An 18,409-nucleotide genomic window follows, 5' to 3' on the forward strand; every position below is an offset into this window, starting at 1 on the left:
AGAGACGGATTTCTGATTCTAGCGTTAAAAAATCCCTGGCAAATTACATAATTTGTAATGTAATATGAATGAGTATTTCATGTTGTTCATACCAGATTTAATATTCCACATTTGTAAAGAAGAATCATTCCTAATAATTGTACATATGTGTAATTCTAGTGCGACTTACATTTAGTGTCTCATTCAAGTTATCTAGTCCTTTAATCGGTGGTAGGTGATCTAGAGCTATAATTAAGGTATGCACTTTTCACAACAGTACATTATACACTGGAATACCTGCTTTAGATCCTGTTGCTGTTAACAGCTTTTGACTTTGCATTGAGTTTTCCGTATGGATTCATTCGATAGCTGTGTGATTTATGTTTAGTGTTAGAATAAGTACATACCATCATCTGTGTATATAAAATAACCCACCTGTTCCTACTCAACGTAGTACTAGATTAGATTTAGCTATCTTCTACCAACATGAGACCAATGCATGCCATGAAGTTCAATTAGAATAACCTATAGACTTTTTACTTGTAGGATGTTATTAGGTATAGCAATATTTTAAGTAGAATTAAGAAAAATAGGATTTTAAGTTAACTTGCGAACGCTCCTTCCTGCTGACGATTATTTGATTATTGACGATTAGACTCTGCCTTCCCTGACGTTTTGGTAATCCGACGCGTCTACTTCTGATGGTCCGTTGACACGAGCAAGGTAGTAAACCGTTTTCCGAATGTACGCAACATCATGGCGGTTGGATGTATGGTGCGAAGCAACGAGAAGTTGTCACAACGCACCACGTGTCACCTTAACTCTCAACAACCCAAATTTTTGTTTTCGCTCAAAATCACTACAGGCATACCTCGATAGTACGTACCCTCGATAGTGCGTACCCTCGATAGTACGTACCCTCGATTGTACGTACATTTTACCTCGATAGTACGTACAAAAAACAATTTTTTTTTTCTTTCAATTTTCTGTACGATTTTAGTAAAAATTTGAATATATATACTTTGATCATGGCACATGCGGGGTCCTTCATATGTTACGTAATAATTTCACAACTGATTTAAACACCATCGTAAGGTTAAAACGAATTTAGTAGCAAAACTTTGAAAAAAGCAGCGTGTCATAAATGTTTGCCAGTCTTACGTAACACATATTATACTATCACTTTGAACAATTGAAGAAACATCTGAAACAGCTGAGCGATGCGGAGCGCGTCCAAGCCCTCATAAAGCAGAATATCAGCAAGAGGAATTCTTTTATCTTGGACGCGTTTGCTCACGCACTCGCGTGAGTTTGTCACCGACGAGTGTAAGAGTGTTATCAGCAATAATTGAAATTTTATGGGTATGATTTTCTTAGAAAGCAGATTAGCTATCCACTTAGTTGAACAATTATTATGTTTATGAATTATTTTATCTATCAAGGAAATTAGATCAAGTTCTAGAACCCTTCCCCAAGCATTAGTTCATCTGATAGACCAGAAAATATTTCCCCGGGGAGTAAATTAATTCCATCATGGGAATGTTGATTCATAAAATTCAAGTTTCGGCAAGATATTTTACTATTTAATTATGTTTACATTAAGTTTAGTTCCACTATTTTTTCTTAAGAAACAAATTAGCAGCGTTATTAAAATGAGGAAAAATTTTGGTTGATAATTTCCTCTGAGACGTCTTACTGGGATTTCCGAAGAAGCTTATCCTGGAACAGTAGTTCCTCCCAAGGGTTCTTCCTGGGATATCTTGGTAGTTTGGTCGAAAATTCCATACATGATTTAACTCAATATTCTATCAAGACCTGCGCGCCGATTGAAATTTTATCGACGGTGAGGCGTGATAGACCATTTTCACCCAGTGGCAGTGGCGTGGTGGTGATTAGCGGCGGCATAAGTCGACGTGAATCAATTTCGTGTATTACAAGTCTTCCGGAATTTATCAGGATGTTCCTTATTTTCTGGGTAATTTCTTCAGCAATTCACTTAGGAATTCTCTTAGAAATTTCCATATCCCCTTTCTCAGAACTTCCACCAGAAAATCATTCAGAAAATCCCATGTAAACTCCTCCGCGCATTCTCTCTAGAGTAACTCCAGAAATTCCATCAAGATCTCTGCATTAATTACTTCGAGGTCTTTCCGGAAATTTTCATTGAATTTCTTCAGAAACTCACGTGGAAGCCCTTGATACTCACGCCCCGGGAATTCTTCCGGAAATTCCTGCAAGAACTCTCCCGGAAAATTGTTCCCGTTTTTTTCTTCGGGAATTCTCTTGGAAATTCCATGCAAAATTGGTCTGCAAATTCATCTGGCTACAAAAAATAAATTTCGTCAAAACCAGTGCTGGAAATACTCGCTTCACGAGTAAGAAAAGATTGTTCTTCTTCTTATTGGCATTACATCTTCTTATTGCATTCGTATATCATGAATGAGGCTAGCACGATGATACTTTTATGCCCAGGGAAGTCGAGACAATTTCCAATCCGAAAATTGCCTAGACCGCGCGTTTTACCGCACGGCTAAGAAGGGAAGAAAAGAGTGTTATTTACCAGAAATGCCATAGTCGCGCGAACCTACTGCCTGCATTTTTTCTAGCGCTTGATTTGTTCGCGTGTACGGGCAGAGCAATGACAAAAAGCAGGGCAGTATTTTTTTCAGGAGTAAAAATCACGATCGCGAATATTTGAGGTTACTTCGAATAAAATGTATAAATTTCACTTAACATAAACACAAAAACAATGAACAAATCTCGCGCTTAGTTTCATGGGGCGTAACTGTATTGTTCGATATCTCTTATTCGGTTTTATATTTTGTTAATAACTCAATTGTTTCAAAAGCTACAACCGTGATTATTGATTCTGGTGCAAGATACAATCATCCTTTAATTCAGTACAATAATAAAAAGAAAACATCGATGAAATTAAATCGATCTATACAGTTACGCCCCTTTGAAACTAAGCGCGAGAAATGTGATCTTGCTCGGACATCCGTGAGAATCATGTTCCGAGGTTGGTTTATGACATTTTGCAAATTAACCCGAATGACTCGCGAAGCTCCACGAACATTTTTCGGGGTTCGCTTTTCTGTTTTCTCTGCGAGTAGTAGGTAGGCAAGAAAAGGCAAAACAAGTGTTCGCGAGAATTTTGCATGGCCTACTTTTTGTTTTATGAACAAGGTTCACAGAATTCCACCACTGGTCAAAACTCTTTCGGAATTACCTACAAAAATTCCCCTAGAAATTCGTCTGGAAATTATTTAAGGGATTCTCCCGGAAGATCCTGCAGCCATTCTCAAAATTTCTACGGTACTTCAGTATTTTCCGAGAATTTTTTTCAGGATTTTGCAGCAATATCTTAAAACAACAACCCCGAAAATTCTTCGAGAAACTCTCTCACTTTTTATTCCAGAAATTCCTCCATGTATCCCCCAAAAAATCCGCCAATAATTTCCCCGGATATACTTGAAGAACTTCTTCAGAAATCTCTTTTAAAGTACCCCGAAAAGTACTTCAAGAATTATCCGGTAATTCGTTTCGGAATTCCCACAAGTTCTTTTTTTCAGGAAGAATATGAGTATCTGAAAGGATTTCCTGAAAAATTAAAGTAAAAAAAGTAATTTTTGAAAAAAATTCACGATGGATTTTTTGGTTTGAGTTTCGAAAAATTTTGATGGATTTACCTATGGATTTCCTGGAGATGTTCTCGGAAAAAATCGTAGAAGAGTATCTGAAACAAATCTAGGAGAAATTTGAAGATAAGAAATTTTTTGAATGAATTTCCTAAGGAATTTTCAGAGGAAAATATTTATGGATGTCAAAACAAATTTCAAATAAAGTTTTAAAATAATTTAAAATAAAAAGTCGAAAAAAAATTCTAGTAGAATTTCAGAGGGTGTTCTTGGAGTAATTCCTTAGTTTCCTGAAGAACAAACCCACATTTTCAGAAACAAAGTATCTTTATGTTTGGCAGAGAATGTGTTGAATAGTGGCCATGTTGCCAAAAATTATCCCACGTCGCACCTTTTGGCTAGAGATCCACGCTAGTTGCAGTTTGTGATTAAATCAACATCCAATGATTTAGATTCAAATACTTTATCGATAGACACCAGTGGTACCACAATTCATAAAAGTCGGCCCTCCAGGCCTCCTATAAAAAAATCGTGTTTGCAGTTTATAGCCTTTTCGTTACATATTGTTGTACGAGAAAGGCATAAACGATTCTACAGACGAGAAAATTAAAATCACTTTGGTAAGGAAGCGACAATGGAGCCAATAGAATCGCAACGACAGTTCTGGACAACCTTAAAGCTTTTCATTTACATAAAATCTATGGGTGGAATCCATAAAATACGTCACGTAAAAATGTTGTGATCAACCCCCATTCGTCACTTTTTGTAGTAACATGCATAATTATGCATGATGTGTAACATATCTTTGAAACGTCACGAATATCACGTAATTTATGGATGTTCCGAAGCATTAACATACAATATTTCATAAAAACAATAGCCTCAAATTTACAAGGGCGATGATTTTGCGCAATGCTACATGTAGGAACCATTTCAAGAAAAATCTGAGTCATGTTGGTCCGTTGTGTACTATATCAAATATAAATTTGCTTAGGATACAGAGCCTTCTATCGAAATTTTAGCTTCCGAACGGTTTTATAAACATTACACCACTCCCAAATAAATAGAAAGGTGAAAAAAAAAATTTTTTTTCGGTGTTTTTTTTTGCTTCGATAGTACGTACGCTTCGATAGTACGTACACTAAAACTACGGAGGTGTACGTACTATCGAGGTATGCCTGTATTTGCTTTCTCAAATCGATCTAAACACGGTTTAGGCATTAAAAATATGTAATTCGCGATTTTATCAATTTCACTCGTTGATTTTTTAGAATTTTGTTTTTCAAGTATTTTATCCAATCAAATTATTTCTTGAATCTATTAATCCTTTCTGATTTTTCAACATATTTAGTGTTGACTTATTCAATTTTCAAATTTTCGGAGTTAATGTTTTACTTGTATGGCTTTCTCAGTCTGATTGAGTCAAAACGATTAGTTTTGTTTTGCCCGACGTTTCGGCCTGCATATTTGGCCTTTTTCAGAGGTGAAACTATGGAGTTAATGATGAAGCATGGATTTCTGCACCATTCAGCTCATATCCTCCGCGAAGTATCCTAAGATTTATTGCTGATATTAGGGAATTTGCGTCTCATTCTCAGAAACTGCTGGAGCTGCTCAAAAAAGTTTTAAACTCACTTGTGCCACATAAGTGAGAAACCTTTTTTTGGAAGAAAGAGAGAAGATTGTCGAAGCTATTAGCACAAGACAGGGTAATGATGATCCAAAACAAAACGTCGAAGAGTTGAACACTTCATTCGATGGGCTGCCTATCACAAACATGTGGAATTTTTTAAAATATTGGATATCATTGGGTTGGTCAAAAAGCAATCTCAAGGTAGTGAATGATCATTCAGAGCTTACTATTAAGCTCATGCATGATTATAATAGGCATGTGAAGAAAAAATCGATTTCCATGACATGCGACTAAACACAGCATACTTTCGGAAGAAGCTACCGAACAAACAAAAGGCAACTCTACGTTATTTCGTAATTGTAATCCTGAGTGATTGCAACTACATTTTCTCCCGCACTTTTTTTTTCTTACAAAAGTCGTAGTAAATGTGTAATAAATCATATCATGTCAAACCCAAAAAGAAAATGTCATGTCTGATGACACGTTGGGGTAGCTGAAAAATGAAAGCCTATTTACTAATGAGTAGCATATCGATAGAGCTAGAGCTGATAAATATATAATGTTAACGTTCGGGATTACTGGATGAACATTATCTAACGCCTACAAAAAATGTGATCTCCGGTATGCTCGCCCAAAGTACTTTATCGCCACCCGGTGGTATCCTTATATACCCTCCTAATATATTATATGAATATTTGAGCTTTAAAATTACCCAATACCCAGCAGCTTGTTTTATCAGTTTACAGCGTTTTTATTTGGCATGCGATATAAACACTGTGCGTGCATTATGAAACAATCAAGTTTTGTGAAAATACTCGCTTTATAACAAACAACAATAAATATCGATGCTGAACCTATTCCTCTTTATAGATTATGTAATTCCAATAACTGAATACATTACCAATTGTGCTTTGCAATATGATTACTTAAGCATCAAAGTCCACAAAACCATTGTTCTTAAACCAGGAGAGCAACATAAGACATAAAATAAGATAAAGGTAAATATCGATAAGTAGGAATAACAAAAAAAATGTGAGTACAAAACAGTGTAGCGTTCGATTGTAAGGAAAATCTCTTCAACTCAACTCTCGAGCTTCCTCAGCATTACTTAAAAAATGTATTTGTGCATTGTAAGTGTGTTCAAGTGTTGCTTGTCAGTGTGTGTGTTCCTGTTTGGCTTCCGGTTAAACCCGTCCGTTAATACTTCTGTTTCCCGATTGATGTACTGTTCACTCACTGGGATCGTTCTGTATCGGACCGTAATCGTAATTTGGAAGATTTGTCAGGTCGATCGTGTTGCCGGTGTCGAGTCCGATGTTGGCCGATTTGGCTGTGCGATGGCAGCATCCTTTTAGCAGCCCGCCGCACGAGCCCTGCAGCAAACCGCCGGACATCCAGCAGAGCAGGAAGAACTCGCAGGTTCCGCCCTCGTGTTGGCACTGCATCTCCGATCGGACTCCGCCGCGGTATCCTCCAGGTCCTCCTCCGCCGTTGATGACGTTGCCGCCGCCGCCACCACCACCGCTGCCAACGCCGCCGTTGTTGCCCACGCTGCCGACGCCTCCGCTGCTACCACCTTCACCACCAACTGCATTATGAGTAGTAGTAGTAGTAGTAGTAGGACTTGCATAGGAGCTAGCTTTAGATCTAGATGCTCTTTTAGGAGGATAGATGACACGGTAGTTTGGCAGTTTGCTTACTGAGTGCGCTTTCGGTACGGGGTAGGGATTATGGATGGTAGGTGGGATTACATATGGTCTATAGATTGCGAGATCAACTAAAAACAAAAGCAGTTCATGAAATAACAAATGTGGAAAGAATAAAAAGGGGAAAATCTGGATTACAATTGGTTTCACAGGAAAAAAAATAAAGATACGAACAAAATATGTACAAAAGAAATGGAAGCAAATGATTCAGCCAAATAAGCTTGTAGCAAGCATAGAAGCATTTAGAAAATTTTGAAAAACCGAGCAAGATGATGTCAATATGATTTTTCGGAAAGTAATAAATTTCTTACGGATATGGTAGTTTTAAACTTTGATGCTCAAAGTTACTTACCTTTCGAGTAAAGTTTAATGAGCTAAGTTTTTTAATGAGACGAAACGAATATGGCAAACAAAACAAGGAATTGTGTTAAATTGCACTACATGCAGAAGAGTATTAAATTAACATAGGATGCTTCGTTTTAAATAACTGACGACCCATTCATGACCGCATATTTTATGATTAAACTTAGAACAAATATTGAATAGTTCTTCAAATAGAAAATATATACTTTCAATATCATATTTTGAAATAACAATAAACAAAGCTTGCATGGTTGCAAAAACATCCAAAATACAACATTTTTAAAAGAGTTCTTAAAGTGTCCAAAGAAAAACTTTCCAATTTTGACATTTTTAATGTACTTTTATTAAAAATTGTCAAAATTGGAAAGTTTTTCTAAAAAAAATAACAAAAAAAAAACTATTCAAATAAAAGTCACATTTGGCGCCTCCTCCTTCTGAGGACAACTGAGTTGTTTTAATGTTCCTGGTTCAGGCTTTCAGTCAGCCGAAGCGGAATCTGTTTGAAGGAGGTTTGACAGTGGGCTACGGTAAAATTCTTTGAAAATAACTGAAGCAGCTATGCACAAACGACTAGTACTGTTTGCAAAGCATGCCAGCTTGTCAATGCAAACTGGAACATAAGAATCGGTTCCATTGAGTTCTATATTACGGCTTCCTTAGTCACGACTACAACAGCAAATGAAATGACACGGATCACGCCCATGAACATAAGAAAGGCAGTCTTCACGAAAACATGAACCGCGTTTAAACAAGTGCAGTTTTCCCGTGTGCAAGTTCGTACTCAAACATGCATACTAGATCCAAACCGAGTTCATCATAAACCGAGCCAAAATCGCACCCAGTTTGAACACGAGTGTGCGCCCAAGTTCAAACACACGGGTTTGAGCATGGAAGTTTAAACCAGGCATTGCAATATCATCTGAGCACAGGATATCATCTTTGCTTGTGCAAAGATATTATCCCTAATCAAAGAGCACTCTGGAAAGATATTATCATTTGAGCATTTGATGATGATCCTGATAGCCAGCGCGGTTCGGGGTTTGTTCACGTTGCGAGGGCGTTGCTACAACAAAAGCAGTGAAAAAACTTTTCTCCATGGCGAACATTGCACTTTGTTTACTGAGCAGATAGATAACTTAGATCGATATCCCAATATATCATCAGTATCTTTGCTCAGAAGATCGAATGATGGGATAAATTGCAATGCCTGGTTTAAACATCAGTTTACACACAGCATGCTGTTAATCTGTTAATATTGGTAAAGCGATTTCTCTTCTTGAGTAGCGGTGATGGCCTAGTGGTAACTCGTTTGGCGTTCACTCAGGGCACTAGTGTTTGAATCCTTGTCTTTGGATTTTTTTTAGAAAGCGGAGGCCCATGCACAGATTGCATTAAGTCAATATAGGTCTCTGGTCACGAGAAAAAAGAACTAGGTATGTGATTGTGTCTACATAGAATCTATTTTTAACTTCCGTTGAGGAACATTGTTTTATACATACTTCGCCAACCTTATTTTGCTTACAAAAAATGTTGGCCTAAGACGACAATTGAACCTAAGCCCTCCACCAAACCTAGCGCAATTCGACTGACGCGCCAGCCATCTGGACTATACACCACACGAGAGAAGAAGTGATAGAAGACTATTGGTCGTTTGGTCGAATGACGTTTAGTCGTAAGGACACTACGTCGAATGGAACTATGGTCGTATGGACATTTAGTTGAAAGTAGATTTTAGAATTAAAAAGCCCCGTACATTTGGTCGAAGACCGTTTGGTCAAAAGAACATAAAGTAGAAAAGTGGAATAGACATACCAAATGTCCATTCAGTCGGAAGCAAATTTTCGAAAGAATAATCTTGGTAGATTTTGTTGAATGGCGTTTCGTCGAATAGTTATTGGAATGAAAGAAACTTTAGTCAATAATAACTGAAAGGATCGTAGTGTGCCGCGGTTTAAACCGCATGTCAATTTTTTTCTCGCGCGGTATTTTTTCCAGAATTTCGTGATTTTTATAATTTTTGGCTGATATTGTGTCATAATTTAAAAATTGTGTGTGTTTATAGGAAAATGTGTTTTTTTTTGTTCATTTAATAATGATAGTTTTGCGTCGGGAGTGGAGAAAGTCGATTGTTTCAACGCGATTAGATTCCGGAATTGTTGCCTTCAAAGTTTTTTAGATTATGTTTCGTCAGTGACCTGAATGGATCTGAAGAAAAAAAATCAAGCCAAATCAATACTCAAGCTAGACTAAGAAGACCATCTACATTCGACAAGGATTTGGAAGATTTTTTTCATGCCGCCTCTTGAATCTCAAGATGCAATTGATGGATTTGCAAGGTCCTAACTTAGCCTTTAAAGTGGAGCCATTTGTCGACGGAATCATGCAGAGTTGGTGATACAATTTGCGCTTTCCATGAGCGTCAAAAACGTTTCCGGATTCCATCATTTGTTCGTGCGGAAGCACTATGACCTTTTTCGCTCTTTCACTCGTCTGATGAGCTAATACTTGGTAAGATCTAACCAACTTGTAATAATTCTTTCATCAGCAGAAAACGCAAAATGGTTACATAAATGGTAACAGAAAGTAGTGACAGTTCGTGAAACTGTAAAAAGCTGAGCAGAGTAGATGCATTTGCGTGCGTTTGGACAGTTTTTTCATCTAGTACAACTGTTAAAACGCACGCGGGCGTATCTGGTTTGCTCAGCTCTTCAGTCTCTGAATAATGCTTTACATGCCACTAATATTACTACCAACACTCTCTGAGCATGGGAGACTGGTTAAACTGATTTTCATTTTTATTTTTAACATGTATCTTTACGGAATGAATATATATGATACGGTTTTGAATGGCATTTTAAAGTTCAGAAACAATTATAAAAAGTTTCTAGTTTCTAGTACTTTTTATAAGTTTTGTTTCCATAATTTTAGATTTTCTCGATACTCCATCAGTTTCAGTTTTTACTTCACATTTTCTCTTGATGGCTGATTACCCAGTACACCAACACTTTCTATTTTTCAATAACTTGGAACACAATAGGTGTTCTGCCGATACTCACATATCAGGAGCTTCAACGACATACCAAGATATGAGAAAAAACAATATGGTTCTGACATGGAATTACTATCAGTGTTGTTTCATACTAATCCAGAAAATTAATAAAAAGTTGTAAAAGCTGTTTATTATCAATTTTCGCAGCATGCAGTGTTCTATAGTATTTTATGTAGTATATTGAACTCTGCAGTGGTGTGCAATGACGTCAGGTGAAAAGGAGTTCAACGATGTTTCTTCAGAATTCTGTAGATTTGATTTCATTAGAACAAAGTTATACTTAATATATCCACGTCATAAACGCAAATTAACAAACTAAGTCTGGCTGTGCATTCTTATTTAACCTCAAATTGAGATAAAATAAGGGATGCTGTTTGACATTAGATTACTATTAATGTGCTTGAAGAGCCGTGAATGTATCCTTATTTTCGATTCAATTCAATTCCAATCCCGCGTTTTTTCTACTTTCCTTATGTTAAAGATGTGAGGACAAAGGCGCTTAATCCAAAATTCAAATCAACAATCGCTCACTTTGAGCGATTAATTGTTTATACTCGCGAAGGATGAACAATTGAACGAGATAGGGAAATGCTAATACTGTTGTATAGAAGTTACATAGGTCACATCACTTTCCATTGTGAATCCCGATCTATGTTACTAATTACCCCACCCAACTAACACAACTTCCTTCCCGTGGTTATTGTGGAGATGCAGAGGTATTCTCGGTCATTAGTAGCAACAATAACCACACATAAGCATTCATTTCCTTTCCCAACTGACTGTAAGGACTTGGCCGGCGCCGTTATTGATCAACATTTGCGAGCTGCTGAAACGTGCACTTTGAGAATAGATGGTAAATCCCAACCACTATTCATTTGGATCGAAGTGCAATTTGCACCAGTTCTGATCAATCACGGAGTAGCAACCATTGATATGTACAGTCAGTCTAAGCTAAGCTGAAAGACAAATGTTCACCATTCAGAGGTCACGTACAGTCGTGATTTATTTAGTAGGCAGAACGATTGGCCGGTCATGACATAATTTGTTCTGCTTTGTGCGGTTAGCAGAACGATCGCCCGATCAACGAAATATTGTTCTGCTTTGTGCGGGTGAGTAAATTTATTAGAAAGTGAAGATGTAGTTCGCGTCAGTAAGCAGAACGATCGGCCGGTCATCGAAAATATTGTTCTGCTTTGTGCGGTTAGCAGAGAGATCGGCTGGTCATCGACAATTTTGTTCTGCTTAGTGCGGTCGGTAATTAAAATAATTAGTGTTCGTTCGATAATGTTTTGAATTGATCAAACTACACGCTATACACGGCATAACGTTTACCAAAACGAACCCTGCCACAATACCTACCCCATATATCCAACATCCCAGTGATTTCTCGTGGAAGTGCAGATGACTCGTCGGCTTCTATCAAAGCGAGTATCATGTCAACATTTTCCTACCCATTCCTCAATTGACCTGCATTCGGACACGGCCGGCGCTGGTATTGTTTTTTTTTTGGGTCACCAGTTCTTACACATTGAAGATGATGTTAGTCCCAAACTTCATCTGTTGGTTCTCTGTGTAATTACAGCTGACCTGGCAATAACGGAGTAGCAACCGTGGGCGGTCAATCATGCTCATGCTCATGCTCATGAAAGAAACTTTAGTCAATAATAACTAAAAACTAATTGATTTATTGCAGTGTTCCAACAAGTCACATAATTATTACTTTATTATTGACCAAATAATGATGGGACCATTAAAACATATATAATAGGAAAACAGAAAACATTCCCGACAGTTTATTGGCATTGGCGAACCCATCCAACCAACTACGATGAATCTGTACCAACTGGTATTCGACTTTTGGTCGAATGATGGTTCGTCGAATGATACTTGGTCGAAAAGACATTACGTTAAAAAAATGAGGTCATATGGCTATTTGATCGAAATAAAGTTTTTAGCCAACAATTAACGAATTATGGTTGGAAGTGCATTTTAAATTGAACTAATTATTTTATGAATGATTGTGAAAGTGTAAAAAAAAGGATATCAATGTAAACAATAATAAAACCTATGCTGCATTTTACTTTTGATTAAATGTCCGTTCGACCAAATGTCCCAACGCCGACTACGATAAAGTATTGGCAAAATAACATTGATATCAAATAATTCAAGAGAGGGAATTTCCCCATATATGATATTTTGCTATTTCTGTACAGTGATCGCAGCACGACCTTGCCTCAATTAGCGAATGGCGTTCGCTAATTGGGGCGTTTCGACAAGCGTCAAAGTTGTTAACTTTTTGCATTGAACAAAGAAAAATTTTACGCGCCAAAAAGTATCGATCCCGCCAAACACGGAAACAAAACGTCAACGCGGTTATGACATCACATTTTGACGTTTAGCTGCTTTTAAATGGGTTTCGCCCCAATTAGCAAACCCCCTAAAGCGAACCAACTGAAAAAAAAACAAACAATTAGTGAATGTTAGCTGTCTGCCTATGACCGCATATTTGTAACACTCGCAGTTTTGTTCATTTTATAAAAGCTTGTGAATCGTTCAGAAAACTCAATCAACTGCATCCAATCCCACAAAAGTAAAATGGGCTTTACTGTCTTGCTTATCTGTGGTAAAGTGGAAAATCATTGATTTTATGGGAAGGATTGACAAACGATTTAAAAAACAACCAAAATGCAAATGTTACATTTATGCGATCATGGGCAGTGTTTTCAATTTTTAATTAGTCCATCAGAGTCTCCCGAAGTTTCCGTTTGCTCAGCCCGAATATCCTCATTGGCTTTCATTTTTGTTGCTTCCGCTGCTGATTGAACTTCCTCACGTTCACTAAATTCCTCCAATCAGTTCATCTATATATCTTGTGGATAATGTAAACAAATTAAATAAAAAATTCAACGAATAGCTATCCATTTTATTAAATTACCTATTACCGACCTATTATGCTAAAATTCTATTTCAACATTCGACTAAATTTTCATTCAACTAAATGTCCATTCGACCAAATGTCCCTTTGACCAAACGCCCTTTCGTACAAATGTCATTTGGCTATACCTCTTTCGTCAAAATGTCCCAAAGTGCAAAGACTTTAGACAAAGACAAAGCTGAAGCGGATATAGCTTTGTAAATCCGTGATGGTAGAAAAGTGGAAACAAACTGTTCAGTGATTTATTTAGTGTTTCAGTTTGATTTTTCAATGAAAAAAATCTAGGGTTAAGACAGGCATTTTAGTCTTTAGACACTGTTTTGCTAAACTCATCCGTACCAAATCGTAAGCTCAGGAAAACGTTCTGCGATAGTGGAGTTCTAGCAAATGAACGTTGCTTTCGTTGGTTTTAGCCCCTACGACCATGGTCGGAAATATCTGCCGTGTCCCTATATGTTCTCTTTCTCCAACGTTTCGATCCTCATTGGATCTTTTGGTTGGGAAAGAAAAAATATAGTTGTTTTTCATTAAAAATCAGGCTGAAACGCAAAAAAAATCACTGAAAAGTACACCGCAAGAAGTAGACATAATCAAAACGAAATAAAAGGCTGGAAAGGCTGGTGAGTTGTGAGAAGTAAGTGAAGAGCTGCGCCTTACTCCTTCCACATCAGCGTGACAAAGGGTTTTTTTTTCTGCAGCATACTCGATCCACCTAGCGCCGAAAAGCAAGAACGGAATGCAGAATGGTACCACTTTTGCCATGCAGGATGGCAAAATAACAAACGGACACTTTTTAGTAGACTCAAGTGAAAATAGAGGGTCAATAGACCCCAATTCAGTGTATGAACCAGAGGGAGCAAACGCTGCTAGAGGCCATGTCCACGTTGAACGTGATGCTGACAATCCCTGATGCCCTTCTACTGGAAGAGCCACATGGCTAACAAAACGGCAGTGAGTTATGTAACAAGCGTGAGACGCTAGCGTGTCCAGATAGGCCCAACCGAGAAGCAACAGACCACCGCACAGTGGCTAAAATCGTATTTTTAAAGCGTTTTATTTATAGTACCTTTATTATGCGATTTAGCGTAATAATGTCTTCTAGGCATTTTATCAGTCAGTTGTTGCCCTTTTTAGGTATTCAGCTTAATGATCAATCTCACTAAAGTTGTAGCAAAATTTCCCCTGAAAAACTTTGTCGAAGACGCCAATTATTTGCGTCTTAGGCGAAATGTTACACGGTTAAAAGACTATTGTTCATTCCACTAATTAGTGGAAGTAAATGGAAGAATAAAAGTATTTTAACCGTAGAACGCCAAGTTCGTAATTGCATTATTTTTGGAGATATTTCACATTTCATGCCAACAACCTCTTAAAATTGTTTTTTCATTAAATCTTTTCCATTATCATTTTTACATTTTTTGCATGTTCTATGAAGTTCTTGATAATATTAAAATACGCCATTTGGTGACTGTTGCGACTTTAAAACATGAAAAACAAAAAACTCAAAGGTGCAACCCAATCGGGTTGTACGCAAAGGTGACGTTGAACTACGTGACAGTACTGGTAGTTTTCGTGAGTGTCTGCTGAGATTGAGTGAGCATTACAAACCATGGTGATGTCATTCGATAATTGTATCTCGATTCGAAGCATTGGTAAATGCTACTTTTGAACTTATTTTCCTTATTCTAATAGATTACTAAGTTGAAAAGCAGGCCAAGTTCCAGTTGGAATGTAGTGCTATGGAAGAAGAAGCTTGCGATGCACTTACGAGTTTGACTGATTCACCAAAACCGATTGCTAAACTGTTAGCAAGTGTTCAGTAGTAAATAATCATACATAAATATTGTAACACACTGGAGTCAGCTTTTACGCGGAGGATATGGGCCGCGTAAATTAAAACAACGTAAAAAACCGCATAAATTCCAAAATATGTCTAAATGAATCACGTTAATCCCGAAATTCTAGTGAAAAAAATTGCATAAAAAGCGATTCGTGTAAAAATAAAACGCGTAAAAAACGACTTCAGGAATGAAGCGTTGACTCTTGCTTGATCGGATGGTCCAAGAAAATTAAAAATCCATCAAGAAACGGCTGAGATATTAACGATCAAAGTCTATCATATTTTCGTGACGTTTTCGATGTTTTGCAATCGTAAAGTGTACCTCAATATAGAAAAGACAGACGTAGTTCTACGTCAAAAGTTATAACAGTTTTTATTGATTTTTTAGGGATATTTGATATAACTGCAACTTGACAAGGGGCAAATTGTGGCAGACAATCTCATACGCATTTCAAAGTACAAGTAATTGATTATGATTTAATACTTAGCCGTGCGTCAAGATGCGCGGCTACAAAGCAAGACCATGCTGAGGGTGGCTGGGTTCGATTCCCGATGCCATGGATTGGAAATTGTCTCGACTTCCCTGGGCATAAAAGTATCATCGTGTTAGCCTCATGATATACGAATTCAAGAATGGTAACCTGGTTAAGAAACCTTGCAGTTAATAACTGTGGAAGTGCTTAATGAACCCTAAGCTGCGAGGCGGCAATGTCCCAGTGGGGGATGTAATGCCAACGAAGAAGAAGAAGAACTGTCGAGTTGTAAGCGGATGTAAGGTATGTTTAATCGAAAACCATTTCCTACTGTTCAAAGCAGAAATCAATCTTTTGTATTTTGCCATTATTATTGTGGAACTTTAAGTAGGCCTCAACATCATGGCAGATTTTTTTGATCATAACCTCATGCAAATATGCTCCCACTGGTAGGGGAAGGGGGGGCAATATGCCCTAGCTAAGCAAAAACTGCTCTATTGTCTTATTTGTAACGCTATTCATGGGTATTTTTACATTATGCATCAGTTAAATAAGATAGCTAGTTGATGCCATTCAAAAATTGTCAAAAATCTCAATCATATTGATAATATTCACATTTCAAAAAAGTAGTGATATTCTGTTGCCGGAAAACTCATGAGGCAAAACGCCTTTTAGCTGGCAGCTCCTAGGGAACAAAGTACCACGCGTCGGCGAATCAGCATTCTAGTATGGATAGTCCGTGGAGACGCAAGTACTTTGTAGGTTATTGCCACTAGGGCGTTTTGCCTCGCCAAAATGTTAGATGTTTCTTCAAAATGTGGAAATTTTCGGTTTTTCCGACCTTTCCATGCACTATTTTGAAACTTTCTTCGCCTATCCTACATAATTTAAGATCTAGTTTTGTTACGGACATCTTAATTACGGTAAATATGGGGGAAACCACAAATGGCGTTTTGCATCGGGGGGGCGTTTTGGGGCCTCTTCCCTATGCAGAATATTATAAACCGTTAATTGTTGCACAAAAAGTTGAGTTCCAAGGAGCTGATGTAACAATGCACCATGCGTCTCCATATACCTGTATTCGAATGTGATAAACATGTTCAAGACTTGTAGTCATAAATAGTAATATATCACCAAAAGTAATAAAATTACGTACTTGGCGTCTTTGACAAAGTTTTTCAAAAGAAGTTTTGCGACAACTTTTGTGGAGACACGAACCCCGTATGTTGTAAAGTGAAAAACTTATTTTTTTCATATCACTTTTAGGGACATTGATCATTGAGCGAATACCTCATCACTAGGCTAAATCATATCGAATAAGACATCACTAGGCTAAATCAGCCCTTTGCCGAACATGCTTGTGGACCAAAGGAAGGATGTAAGGAGCACACACACAGTGGAAGCCAGGGAGGAACGGAATAAACGTTCAAAGCGGCGAAATTAGCATCATTATGGCAAACAAAAATGCATGCTTCGACAGAGTTTGCCAGATTGACAATCTAGACGCAAAACGAACTCTGGTGATTACCGCTTCTGCAATTATAAGCAGAAAGTCGTCGATTGAACCCTAGGCTCGTCCTTTTCGGTGCACATATGGTGCAAGGTTAGACTTAGCCTGCGGCGAGCGCTTATATGTATGTAGGCTGACAAGTGAAGTTTTTCAAACCACATAATAACGTAGGATCAACAGTCCGCCTCTAAAATAGATTTATTTTTAGCGACTTCCCGCTGAGAACAAACACATGGGACATGCAACAGGGACACCATACTGAAGAACATCATCCAGATGATATGCCACAGGTGACTTCAACGCGTCGGCAGTGGATTGCGCCTCTCGGTTCACTAACGCTAGAGGTCATATCCTGCTAGAGTCTCTAGCGGTACTGAACGTGGGCCAAGTGTCTACGTTCAGAGGACCGAATGGCGAGTCATCCTCCACAGAAGCCTGAATGGAGGGTTCACGAAGGGTATACTGCTAGTGATTATCAGGAAATACGTTTTATGGTCAGCTATACCCCCAACAGAACCACAAGGCGGATCCGTAAAGCTGATCTAGGATGGCGTACCTCGCAGTTCGACCCAGAACTGCTGGAAGAATCACTACGGTGGGAAAGTCGGACTATAGGCCTTAGTGGTGATAAGTTATCTGATGTCCTAACACGAGCATGTGGACTATGCCAACCGGCAACCGCAAATCGGTGTACTGGTGGACGAGCACGATAGCTGGTCTTCGCAGAACCTGTCTTAGAACTAAAAGAAGGTTGCGACGTGCTAGAACCGAAGCGGACAGACTAGAAAGACGCCAGGTGCTCCATACAGCGAGCAGAGCTCTGAACTACGAACTCAAATGTAGTAAGAGAGCCTGCTTTGAAGAGCTGTGTAGGATAGCCAATATTGGAATTTAATACTCTATGGGGGATGCATACAGGATAGTGATGGCTAGGACCAACAGCACACCTCCTGAGAAATCCCCGGAGATGTTAGCCAGGATCGTTGAAGGTTTGTTCACGAAGTATGACTCATCGGACTGGCCCGCCACACCGTACGAGTCAGTGAACGTGGTATCGCTAGTGACTAACGATGAGCTTATCGCCGTTGCAAGAAAACTTAAGCAAAACAAGGCACAAGGGCCGGACTGTATTCCTAACCTGGTCCTTAAGCACGCGATTTTTGCCGCTCCAGATATGTTCAGGAGCTGTCTCCAACGTTGCCTGGACAAAGGAAACTTCCCAGATCGTTGGAAACGGCAGAAGTTGATGCTATTGCCTAAGTCTGGGATCCCCGGGAGAGCAG

At 38.3% G+C, this 18,409-nt stretch overlaps 1 protein-coding gene across 8 annotated transcripts in view; it reads right to left on the reverse strand.

Annotated features, from left to right (window-relative positions):
- LOC134213035 (serine proteinase stubble) overlaps positions 1–18,409 on the reverse strand; it is a 205,805-nt gene that overhangs the window by 39,317 nt on the left and 148,079 nt on the right. For 5 of the 8 annotated variants that reach the window (XM_062691520.1, XM_062691519.1, XM_062691522.1 and 2 more), the window contains one exon: positions 6,488–7,027. The exons of 2 other annotated variants lie outside the window; for them this stretch is intronic. In XM_062691520.1, the coding sequence (XP_062547504.1) occupies positions 6,488–7,027 (540 nt within the window). The remainder of the gene's footprint in view (positions 1–6,487; positions 7,028–18,409) is intronic. One more of the 8 variants, XM_062691525.1, reaches the window with a different exon arrangement.

This window comes from Armigeres subalbatus, chromosome 2, assembly GCF_024139115.2.
Source record: "Armigeres subalbatus isolate Guangzhou_Male chromosome 2, GZ_Asu_2, whole genome shotgun sequence".
Lineage (NCBI taxonomy): Eukaryota > Metazoa > Arthropoda > Insecta > Diptera > Culicidae > Armigeres > Armigeres subalbatus.